Source organism: Meriones unguiculatus, chromosome 10 (assembly GCF_030254825.1).
Source record: "Meriones unguiculatus strain TT.TT164.6M chromosome 10, Bangor_MerUng_6.1, whole genome shotgun sequence".
Taxonomy (NCBI): Eukaryota; Metazoa; Chordata; class Mammalia; order Rodentia; family Muridae; genus Meriones; species Meriones unguiculatus.
Genome location: NC_083358.1, coordinates 44,031,229 through 44,043,797, shown reverse-complemented (window position 1 = coordinate 44,043,797; position 12,569 = coordinate 44,031,229). Strand labels below are relative to the sequence as shown.

At 41.8% G+C, this 12,569-nt stretch overlaps 1 protein-coding gene across 2 annotated transcripts in view; it reads right to left on the bottom strand.

Moving 5' to 3' along the window:
• Scoc (short coiled-coil protein) overlaps window positions 1-11,788 on the bottom strand; it is a 78,484-nt gene extending 66,696 nt beyond the window's left edge. The window contains exon 1 of one of the 2 annotated variants that reach the window (XM_060392400.1): window positions 11,634-11,788. In XM_060392400.1, the coding sequence (XP_060248383.1) occupies window positions 11,634-11,703 (70 nt within the window). In that variant the 5' untranslated portion in view covers window positions 11,704-11,788. The remainder of the gene's footprint in view (window positions 1-11,633) is intronic. The other variant, XM_060392401.1, reaches the window with a different exon arrangement.
• Between the last annotated feature and the right edge of the window lie 781 nt (window positions 11,789-12,569).

The window sequence follows — 12,569 nt, the reverse complement described above, 5'->3', positions numbered from 1 at the left end:
AAATCATTTCACGCAGCTGATGCCACCGAAGGGTAGAGAAGAACTAGAAGACGCTGTGGCAAGCCACACCATGCAGTGTTGTTGTCAGCGGGGAGCTGACGATGGAGCCACATATGGAGGGACTGAGTGACCCCCAGTGTTAGCTGCCACAGCCAGCTGAGCCCAGATCTAATCCTAAGGACCTCAGCTTCAGCACTTGCAAGTATTATCATCATTCAGGTGTTCCTAAGGGAAAGGCACTTCCCATAACCAAATGACAGGCAATGGAGACATTAGCCTTGGAGCGATGTGACTAGCCAGCAGACTTGGTTGCCATGATTTAAATCAGCACTTTAAAGAGATAAAGTTAAACTCTTCCACAAAACTGTTGTGCTCTGATCAGTCAAGGGTTTCTTTCTTTATCCCTAAGTCTACCTTAGGGCAGCAGTTCTCAACCCGTGGGTCAGATATCCTGCATATCAGATATTTATATTAAGATTCCTAAAAGTGACAAAAATTATAGTTATGAAGTAGCAATGAAATAATTTGGGTCACCACAACATGAGAAACTGTACTAAAAGGTCTCGGCATTAGGAAGGTTGAGAACCACTGCCATGAGAAAGTAGCCTGAAGTCAGAAGATGTTAAGGCCAGGAATTATACTCATTATATGTTTCCTCCTGCTGTGACCACATACCCGATAAGAAACAATTTATGGGAGTAAGGGTTTATTTCAGCTTACTGCTCAAGTCCATCATTGGGAGGAAGGTGAGGAAATGATCCCATTATAACCTCAGTCAGGAAGTAGGGAAGGAACAGGAAGTGAGGCTAGACCATGAACCACCGAGTGTAGCCCTAATGATTCTGGCCCACACCTTCCAGCCAGCACCTACCTCTTAATGAGTGCACCAACTCCCAAAACAGCGCCACCAGGTGAAGACCAAGGGTTCTGGCACAGGACACTGTGGGAGCAATTTCATATTCAACCCACAGCAGACATGAGATGCAGTGGCCAGAACCCATAGGAGAGTGGGGACATGGAGAGAAGGCCACGGAGAGCAGTGAGAGAGCCTAAGAGGCAGAGTAAGGGCCGAAGAGTACATAGCCCTCTTTGGAGCCATTTTTCACAGTTATGGTTTACTCCTCAACCTCCATTAAAAGGGTGCAAGTGAGACCAAATGGGGTGAATACAGTTTAAATGGGTGTAGGACAGGCCTGAGACACAGCTCAGCCTGCTATCGAGCCTGAGTTCAATCCTGGGACACCCACATGGCGGGAGAATTGATTTCCAAAAGTCTCACTCTGCCCTCCACACACATACCCACATGCATGTACACATACACATGTACACACACGTAAAAATAAATAAGTAAATGTTAGAATGTTAAAACGTGTGGAAGGTGGTTTAGAAGAACAAGTAAAATGACAACTGACTTCTACACCATTACTTTCTCATAGTATCTCACATGAAGATGCTATAGTTATGATCTTAACATGGGTTTTGGTTTGGGGATCATGATATAATGGTTTGTATGTAGTGCTCTCCTGAAAGGCTCATGGGTTGAAGGCTTGGTCCAGCTAACATCTAATCAATAAAAAGTGATCGAATCATGAGGGAGTCAGCCTGAAGTTCAGAGCAGACACTCTAAATCTGACTCATCATTGATTAGACCATTGGTAGAGTCTTACGTTGAAAGCAGTATTATGACATGGCACCTGGCTGAAGCAGCTGGGTCACTGGGGTTGAGGTCCCGAGGACGTCTTAGCTGCAGCCTCCTTCTTGATTTGCTATCTATTTCCACAGCAGTGTGGTGAGCGACTCTGGTCTCCTTGGTGGTTCTGCTCTGCCATGGACCCCAAAACAATGGCGGCAGCTGACGGTAGACTAAAATCTCTGAAACTGTGAATCAGATTCAACCTTTCCACTTCAGACTTCATCTCCATACTGTAGCAGCAGTGGAAACATATGACTGACTCAGGATTGAGAATGCCAGTGTTGGGTTGCAAACACCTAACTCCTCAGAGGAGTTAAAGTGATACTCTAGGAGCTCCAGACACCCAACTCTTCTTCAGCTCTCACTGCTGGGAAAGTTGGCCTGCAGCTCAGATCAGACTTTCTAAGTTTACCAGATATTCTCAAGTGTCTGGTAGAAAGAGAGCTCATTAAGCATCTGTTATTAAAGTGATGCATGAATAGAGAACTGTTCTAGTATGCCTTGTTGTTCACCCCTGCCTTATTCTTACTGGAGAGCAATTTACAGAAATGAAGTGAATGCAAACGAAAGATTTGAGCAATTCAAAGCAGTAGAATTAGACTCTCTGCACACTTCTTCAAAATGTTGTCTTAAAATTATAAAACACTATTTTATACATTAAAACCATGTATAAATTTTTAAATAGGAAAAATACACACAAAATAAATATTTTTTTAAAAAGAGAGAATTCATTTCAGAATACTTTTAAATTTTCCATAAATTGATCTTTATGGTATACTAGGAAAACAACGTGGCAAGACCAGATTGCTCTGAGGGTAGCTGTGTCACCTGCTTTCTCCTCATTCCTCATGCTCCAATGGCTGGATTCCCCACTTCCTAGAATTTATTTTTCTAAGACAACTTTTTACATGCATCACTAAAATGCCAGCTGAGCATAACATAAGCACCTGTGCTCAAGAGCTTCTCAAAATACACTCACATGTTAGGATCGATTCCTTGCTCCCATAAAGCAGTTTTGATCTTTTATAAATATGTATTGTATAACAGGCACTAAGAACAAGAACCAATAAATGGGATTTCATGAAATTGAAATGCTTCTGTACAGCAAACAACATCATAATTCAGACAACATGGCAGGCTACAGAATGGAAAAAGATTGTTAGCAACTACACATCCAATAAAGGGCTAATATCTAAGGGATATAAAGAAGTCAAAAAACTGGATGTCAAAAAATAACCAAATTATAAAGGGGATACAGAACTAAGCTGAGAATTCTCAATAGAGGAATCTCAAATGGCTAAGAAACATTTAAAGAAATGCTCAGTATCCTTGCACCAGGTAGATACTTGGAAGATTTTATCTCTCACGGGTCACAACAGGCAAAATCAATATAAACAAATGGCAATTCATACTGCCATGGTGAGGATGTGCAGTAAGAGGAACATTCGCCCACTGTTGATGGGAATGAAAACGTGTATAGCCACTATAGAAATCTGTGCAGCAGTTCTTCAGGAACCAGAGACTAGACTTAGTTCAAGCTCCAGTTATATGCAAAAGACTCTACTTCCTACTACACTTGCACAACCATGTTCATTGCTGCTCTATTCATAAAACCCAGAAATTACAAACTACCTAGATGTCCATCAACAGATGAGTGAATGAGAATATGTGATAATATTTATACAAGTAATATTACTTGGCTGTTAAAAGATGAAAGCATGAAATTCACAGGTAAATGGATAGAACTAGAAACAACAACAACATGTTGAGTGAGATAACCCAGACCCAGCAAGACTAGAATAGTGTGTGTGCACTTAGATGTGGGTGTCAGCTGGTAAGCCATTGATAGACAAGCTCTGTGTAACCACCGCGGTTAGGGGGGGGATGGATCTCCCTAGGAAGGGAAAATAGAATAGGTAATTAAAGAAAGACAAGGTTGGGAAAATGGCTGGAACTGAAAGATCAAACAGGGAGAGGAAGGGTAGGCAGGTTGAGGGAGGGAATATTGGAAGAGACAGCTAAAAATAAAAGCCATTTGAAGTGTCATAAGAAAACCTAATACAGCAGAAGCTTCCTAAAATATACACATATATGAAGGTGATCTAAATAAAATCACCAAATAATGGGGGAACTGAGCCCCATTTGGACTTCTCTTGTCACCAAAGGAAGCTTCCAGTACCAGGACTGGGTCATATCTGATTGAATTGTTGGCCAAGGGGTCCTGTGAGAGCCCCCAAATAGCTCAGGCTAAGGTCATCGGTTTTCTTCACAAACTGACAGTGAAGGCCTGTTGCTGAAGACAACGCCTACACTACTCATTGCACACAGAGACTTGTAAAATAAGCTGGTGAGGTAGTAGCACAAAGCTTCCGGGAATAACCAATAAATAATAGACAATAAATGATCCATGCTAAGGCCCACTCCATGACATGGAGGTCATACTCAACGATGCATGGGTGGCCAAGGACCTGCAGCTAGATAGGCTGAGGACCTAGGGCAAAACGAAATTCTACTGTCCTGCTTTAGGGAACACAGCAATAAAATGACCCCTAATAATAGTCTAGTACACTCACAGATCAGTGCCTTGCTCAGCCACCATCAGAGACGCAGTAGATGGGAGCAAATACAGAGACCCAGAGCCAGAAAATGTGCTGAGGGTGAGAGACCTCGGGAACGCTCATCTCAAAAACCTGTAGGGCATTTAGACTAAAAAAGATGTCTCCATCAAATCACTCTCCTCAGGGTTTAGAGAACTCTGTGGAAGAGGAAGAAAGAGTGAAAGAGCCATCTACCAACCTCATGCTCTCACTTCTCAGTAAAAGACTAGCTAAGAAGACGTGGGCTTACTTCACATATTTACTTTTGTGACTTTTTTTTTGCTTTGTTTTGGTTTTTTGTCAACCTTTTTATTTCTTTTTATTAATTACAGTTTATTCACTTTGTATCCCAGGTGTAGACCCCTCCCCCATCCCTTCCAATCCCACCCTTCCTCCCTCTTCTTCTCTTATGCCCCTCCCCCACTCCAATGATAGGGTAGGTCCTCTTCCCCTTCCATCTGACCCTAGTCTATCAGGTCTCATCAGGACTGGCTTCTTTGTATTCCTCTGTGGCCTGGTAAGGATGCTCCCCCATCAGGGGGAGGTGAGCAAAGAACCAGCCCACGAGTTCATGGCAGAGACAGTTCCTGTTCCTCTTACTGGGGAATCCTCTTGGACACTGCGCTGTCATGGGCTACTTCTGTGCAGGGGTTCAAAGTTATCTCCATGCATGGTCCTTGTTTGGATTATCAGTCTCAGAAAAGACCACTGTGCTCAGATTTTTTGGTTCTGTTGTTCTCCTTGTGAGGTTCTTGTTCCCTCTAGCTCTTTCTATCTCTCCCTTCTTTCATAGGATTCCCTGCACTCAATTATATGGAAGAAGGGGGAGTTAGTATGATGTGGAAAGGATAGGAGCTCCACAAGGAGCATATATATCTGGGCACAGGGGTCTTTTTTGAGACTGACACTCCACCGAGGACCATGTATGGATATAACCTAGAACCTCTGCTCAGATGTAGCCCATGGTAGCTCAGTAACCATTGGTTTCCCAAAGTAAGGGGAACAGGAACTATACTATTTCTGATGGGAACTCAATGGCAGGCTCTTTGACCTCCCCACCCCCCAAGGGAGAAGCAGTCCTGCTAGGCCACAGAGGAGGACTTTGCAGCCAGTCCTGAAGATACCTGATAAAACAGGGTCAGATAAAAAGGGAGGAGGTCTTCCCCAAATAGTGGACTTGGAAAGGGGCAGGGAGGAGATGAGGGAGGGAGGGTGGGATTGGGAAGTAATGAGGAAGTGGGATATAGCTGGGATACAGAGTTAATAAAATGTAACTAATAATAAAAATTAAAATTAAAAAAAGAATAAAATAAAGAGAAAATACTGTAATCATTTCTCTAAAATATTATACTGGAAAATATCTCAAAATGATACAAAATTGCTTCTAGGGATTATTAATTTGTTTTAACACTTCTAACTAGTGATTCTATGGTGTAATTTCACAATATCACATTATTGGTAAGAACCCTAAGAAGGTGTTAATTTCAGATGTAACTCACTATAACTTAAATAAATTTAAATGCCATGAAATGCGATTCTTCTAAAAGAGATCCATGTGACATGCCTACGCAGTGTTTTGGGAATGTGTGCAAAAGGGAAAGAATGTGGCTTGTATGGAGTCCTTACAAAGACATGTTCGCCATCAGCACAAGGGATTAAATTGACATGTAAGATTAGACAAATAAGGCATGAATCTTCACTATACTATATAGACTTCTGAAAATAACATTTCTTTGTCATCGAGCTTTCAGGAAATATGATAAAGAATGTTTATAAGTTTGGATTTCATTGTGAAGGGACTAAGTAAAGCAATACCTGGTATTTTGAGAAAATTAAAATTTATTGAATAAACAATGGGTTTTAACATAAAAAAAAAGATTCCCTGCGCTCTGCAAAAAGTTTGGCTATGAGCCTCAGGATCTACTTTGACACCCTGCTGGGTAGAGCCTTTCAGAGGCCTTCTGTGGTAGGCTCCTGTCCTGTTCCATGTTTTCTCCCTCTTCTGATGTCATCCTCTTTCTGAATGGGGATTGAGCACCTTAGCCAGAGTCCTCCTTCTTGATTAGTTTCTTTAGGTGTACAGATTTTAGTATGGTTATCCTATATTATATGTCTAATATCCACTTATGAGTGAGTATATACCATGTGTGTCTTTCTGTTTCTGGGATACCTCACTCAGGATAATCATTTCTAGATCCCACCATTTGCCTGCAAATTTCATGATTTCTTTGTTTTTCGTTGCTGAGTAGTATTCCATTGTATAAATGTACCATAATTTCTGTATCCATCCCTCAACTGAGGGGCATCTGGGTTGTTTCCATTTTTCTGGCAATTACAAATAAAGCTGCTATGAACATAGTTGAGCAAATGTCTTTGTATGGTTGAGCATATTTTGGATATGTGCCTAGGAGTGGTATAGCTGGATTTTGAGGTCACTATTCCTAATTTTCTGAGAAAATGTCAGATTGGTTTCCAAAGTGGTTGTACAAATTTACATTCCCACCAGCAATGGAGGAGGGTTCCTCTTTCTCCACATCCTCTCCAGCATGTGTTGTCACTTGAGTTTTTAATCTTAACCATTCTGATGGGTGTAAGGTGAAATCTCAAGGTTGTTTTGATTTGCATTTCCCTGATGACTAAGGATGTTGAGCATTTCTTTAAGTGTTTTTCTGCAACTCAATATTCCTCTATTGAGAATTCTCTGTTTAGTTCTGTACCCCATTTTTTAATTGGATTACTTGATTTGTTAAGTTAAACACTTAAGTTCTTTATATATTCTGGATATTGGCCCTCTGTCAGATATAGAGTTGGTGAAGATCCTTTCCCAATCTGTAAGCTGTTGTTTTGTTCTGATGACAATGTCCTTTGCTTTAGAAGCTTTTCAGTTTCATGAGGTCCCATTTATTGATTGTTGCTCTTAGAGCCTGTGCTGTTGGTGTTCTGTTCAGGAAGCTGTTTTCTGTGCCAATGAGTTCAAGGCTCTTCCCCACTTTTTCTTCTAACAGGTTTAGTGTGTTTGTTTTTATATTGAGGTCTTTGATCAACTTGGATTTTAGTTTTGTGCAGGGTGATAAGTATGTGTCTATTTGCATTTTTCTACATGTAGGCATCCAGTTTGTTGAAGATGCTATCTTTTCTCCGTTGTATGGTTTTGACATCTTTGTCAAAAATCAGATGTGTGTGGGTTTATTTCTGGGTCTTCTATTCGATTCCATTGATCTACCATTCTGTTTCTATGCCAGTACCATGCAGTTTTTATTACTGTTGCTCTATAGTACAGCTTGAGATCAGGGATGGAGATACTTCCAGAAGATCTTTTATTGTAGAGGTTTATTTTAGAGATTCTGGGTTTCTTGTTATTGAATATGACGTTGAGACTTTTTCTTTCAAGGTCTGTAAAGAATTGTGTTGGTAATTTGATGGGAATTGCATTGAATCTGTAGATTGCTTTAGGTAAAATAGCCATTTTTACTATGTTAATCCTGCCAAGCCATAAACATGAGAGATCTTTCCATCTTCTGAGATCTTCTATTTCTTTCTTCAGAGACTGAAAGTTTTTTTTTTTTCATACAAGTCTTTGACTTGCTTGGTTAGGGTCACACCAACGTACTTTATGTTATTAATGGCTATTGCGAAGGGTGTTGTTTTCCTAATTTCTTTCTCAGCCCTTTTGTCTTTTGTATACAGGAGGACTACTGATTTTTTTTTTTTTAGTTGATTTTGTATCCAGCCACTTGGCTGAAGGTGTTTATCAGCTGTAGAAGTTCTCTGGTAGAATTTTTGGGGTCACTCATGCATACTATCATATCATCTGCAAGTAGTGATACTTTGACTTCTTCCTTTCCGAACTGAATCCCCTTGATCTCCTTTAGTTGTCTTATTGCTCTAGCAAGGACTTCAAGTACTATGTTAAAGAGTGGGCAGCCTTGCCTTGTCCCTGATTTCAGTGGGATTGATTTGAGTTTCTCTCCATTGAGTCTGATGTTGACTATAGGCTTGCTGTATATTGCCTTTTCTATGTTTAGGTAAGTGCCTTGTACCCCTGATCTCTCCAGGACTTTAAACATAAATGAATGTTGGATTTTATCAAATGCTTTTTCAGCATCTAATGAGATTATCATGTGGTCTTTTCTTTCATCTTGTTTATATGGTAGATTACATTGATGGATTTCCATATATTGAACCACCCCTGCATACCTGGAATGAAGCCAACTTGGTCACAATGGATGATCTCTTTGATGTGTTCTTGAATTCGGTTTCCGAGTATTTTATTGAGTATTTTTGCATCAATTACTTTCTTTGTTTTGTAATGAATTGGTTTTTTGTTTTGTTTGGTTTTTTTTTTTTTCAGGAATAGTTAACTGTTGGGGGATGGTCTTGTGCACTGTGTGTTCAGATGCTAATTTCTGTGCCCCAAAATTTGGTTGCAGTCCAGACATGTGCATTATCATTTCTATGAAGAATCTCCTGTATCAGTGTTGGGTTAACAATGTTCCCTAATTATCTCTGATTGGTTAATAAAAACTCAATGACTGGGCAGAGAGGACAGGGAGGTTGGATTTCCGTTCCTGGTTTGGGGGTTTCAGGTAGGGATCACAAGGTAGAGAGAAGTAGGAAGAAGAGGGAGAGAAAGGATGTGCTCTGTGTCTTCTAGATGCTCACAGTCCATTGAGTGAGATATACATGCACATCCTATGTATATACAATGGGCTTGTGTCGCTTACATCATACATATGTGCACTATGCTGGTGTCGCTTACTTTCCATGTTATGAGCAAATACCTGACTAGAAACAGCTTAAGAGAGGAAGTGTCTGTTTGGATTCACAGTTTGAGGCCACAGTCCATCTTGGTACAGGGTGCATGGCAGCCAGGTTAGGAGGCAGCTGACCTCGCTGCATCTGCAGTCTGGAAGCAGAAAGACTGCTCAGCTCATTTCTCCTGTTTATTCAGCCTTAGATTCTAGACTGTGGAATGGTGCCCACCACATTTCGGGTGGGTCTCTCGCCTCAGTTAACCCAATCCAGAAACTCCCTCACAGGCTTGCCTCACATGGGGGTCTAGATCCTGGACGGCTGACAGAGCTATCACAGTACTACTCAGCAATACTGATACGGTGCACTCAAGGTCCTTAAGGAGGAAAGAGGAAAAGTAGCCGATCTGAGTCGATCAGGAAAGATTTCTAGAGGAGAGGCTGCTTGACTGTGATCTTAAGGGAAAGGAGGAGTTAGCCAGGTAAAGACAGAGGTGGGTGGCTTTATTTTGGGCTATGAGAAGACCCACTCAAAGCTCGGAGGCATGAAATGGTCATCCTGTAGAAGGAACATTAAGTGTCTCCCAGCGAGCCCATATGATGTGTCAGGAAATGACACTGAAGAGACAGGTGGATCCAGGAAGTAGAAACTCTGAATAACAACTAAATGTCTTGACCTTTAGTCAACAGGGATGGAGAGGGAGACACTGTGAGTGAAGAGATAAGAGGTGGACTAGAAAGGACAACTGACTGGGTGGTGTCGTGGCTGCCCAGAAGGGGTGACAGAGGAAGCAGGGCAGGAGAAGGTCATACTTAGTTAGGCAACATTTTGATGGCAGCGCCAACAAAAATCCAGTCCGTCAGATTTTGAGGGGGTCACGGGATAGGTGGCATAGGTAACAACAGGGAGGGGTGGCAGAGACCTTTGCTAGGATTAAAATACAGAAGTGGGAACAGATTTGAGAAATAGAAGACACATTAACATCTGGGTGTACTGTTAAGGTGGTATACATTAACAGTTAAATAGCCTTAAAAAAGAAGAAAAATCCCACCAGCTGTGTTAACAGGGATAAGCTTGGAGTGATTTTGTGGTGTGAAAAGAGCCAGACACAGAAAGGTAAATGCTATCTTCTCTTACTTATAGAAGGTATCTAAGAATGTCCAGCTTACAGAAACAGAGGGCGGAAATGGGGTTGGAAGCCAGGAAGGTCAGGGGAGATCCTGGTTAAAAGATGAAAAATAATATAGCAGTAATAAGTAAATTTAAGAAATCTAATGTAGATCATGTTGATTGTAGTTAATAACAGCATATTATATACTCCAAATTACTAAGGGGGTGGGCTTTAAGTGTTCTCATAAGAACATGTTAAGTAGCTGAAGTTTTAACATTTACATAACATTTTATTTGTAAATAATAATTAGGGGTGAATAAGGGTCGGAGTTCAGAAAGTTTCCCTTTTCTCAGACTCAGCTCACTTCGCAGTGCACTGAGAGTATGGCCTGGCTCCACATGGGAGCCACCCGGGCCAGAGTACCGGACTCGGTGTGCGCCATCACTGTTCATTCAGCCTTCCGGAAGCCACCAACCCGGCTTCCTGTCTGTCTTTGTTTCCTCTCCTGCTTTCTTCGGTGCTGTGAAAGACAGCAAACGGTACACCGTTCCATCCCCAGCCTCGCACCCTGTACCTTTCTTCTCTGTAGGAAGGTACAAAATACTCTTTGAATTCCTAAGACCCCAGCACGTTTAGAGCGGCCCTCCCGGCCGCCTGGCATTTGTGTTCATTGTCTGACTGCACTTGAGAGAGACTCCTTTTGAATTTGAGTGTTTGAGGAGAAAGTTCATGAAGCTTTCATGAAGCTCGGCTGCATGAAAGGGCAATCGATATCAAGTATTCATGCTTTGCTCCCTGCTAATCACAATCAGTAACACCGTGGCTTAGCTGCAGTCCTGCTGGCTTCTTACCATGATTGTGCTAGAGAGACTTAGAAAATCACCACAGGAGCGCGCGCGCGTACGCGCGCGCACACACACACACACACACACACACACGCACACACAGGCTTTAGGGGGTTGTAGTTCTGGATAGCTCCGGATAGTTTAGTAATGTCTCTTTTCTCTGAGATGTTGAATAAGTGACAAACAGTTCTGGCTTTCTTTTTCCCTTGTTAAATTCAGCAAACTTTGTCCTTGCTTAAAACTAAACATTTCTGACACAGGTCTGAAAGCAGGTTGGAGCATATTCAAGGTTATTTTTCGGAAATAATAAAAATGTTGATAGAGAAGAAATGAACAAAAGAACAATAATAATAACTTTGAGGTCATGTCTTGTGAGGTAGGAAATTTTTGTTTTTCAATTATTGTTCCTTATTTTTTTAAAGTCCATCTAATGAATGTAACCATGGAAACCTTGGCTATCCATTAATAATTTAAAATAAAGGAGAAAAACTGCTCTTATTTTGACTTTTATAGCTACATTTTTTTTAAGTCTTCTCCAATGAGTATGCTCTGCTGTTAGAAAAAAGATAATAAGGGTTATTTTTAACCCTTTACAGCCACAGAACTGTCTGTCTGAGCACCCCTCCACTTCTCACCTGTGTCATCCACTAGAGAAATGCTAGTGAACATGCTGTCTTCGGCCTCCGCGGTGCTCAGCCGGTCCATGTTGCTCAGGAGCAGCGTCGGTGAGGAGTGGCGGCTGCCCCGTGCGCTCGCCCTTGTTGAATCATTAATAAGCACCCCAGCAGGAGCTATCTGATCCTCCACCCTTGTCGGCCTCGCTCTGCTTTCCGCTTGAGCTTTGTATTCTCAACCAGAAACCAAACCAAGTTAAGCAGAGCACTGCTGCTGCCTCCTGTTTCCGGTGGCGCCTTCAGTCCCATAATGAGAGTTTCTGTGGGCTAGATCGTGGCTGGGTTACAGAAATCACTGGGATGAAATTAATGGGAAAAGACTGAGTTGGTATGGTTGACACCTTTTGGATACCTGTTATAAACTTCTCAAGGACCTGATCAAGGATCTTGGCTGACTCGCAGGGGAGGGGAGGGTCATTAAATCTGTACATAATCTGAGGCTTGAGTGTATTGTAAGGAATGGATTAAAAGCGACCGCTACATAATGTGAAATTGATAAATGGCATTTATGTATATTGAAGCATAGCTTGCATGTGGCCGCCAAAGATCAACATCCGGTGTCTTCTTCAGTCTGTCTCCATCTTATGTTTTTGAGGCAGGATCACCAATTGGCGCTCACCAATTGGCGCTCACCAATTGGTTAGAAGCATTGCCCAGGGAACTCCTGGGATCTGCTTGCCTTCACTCTACCTCTGTGCATGCTGCTGCAACCAGCCTTTAGGCTACCAGGAATCCTAACTCCGGTCCCCATGCATGCAGAGCAGGTGTTTTATCCACTGACGCTTCAGCTCTGGAGGCAATAATCTTTACAACTATTTTGCCTGGTCAGACAGAAAGTCCTTAGATTGACAGCAAACACATAGTAAAGGAAAAAAAGATAAACTTGACATTGTTTAA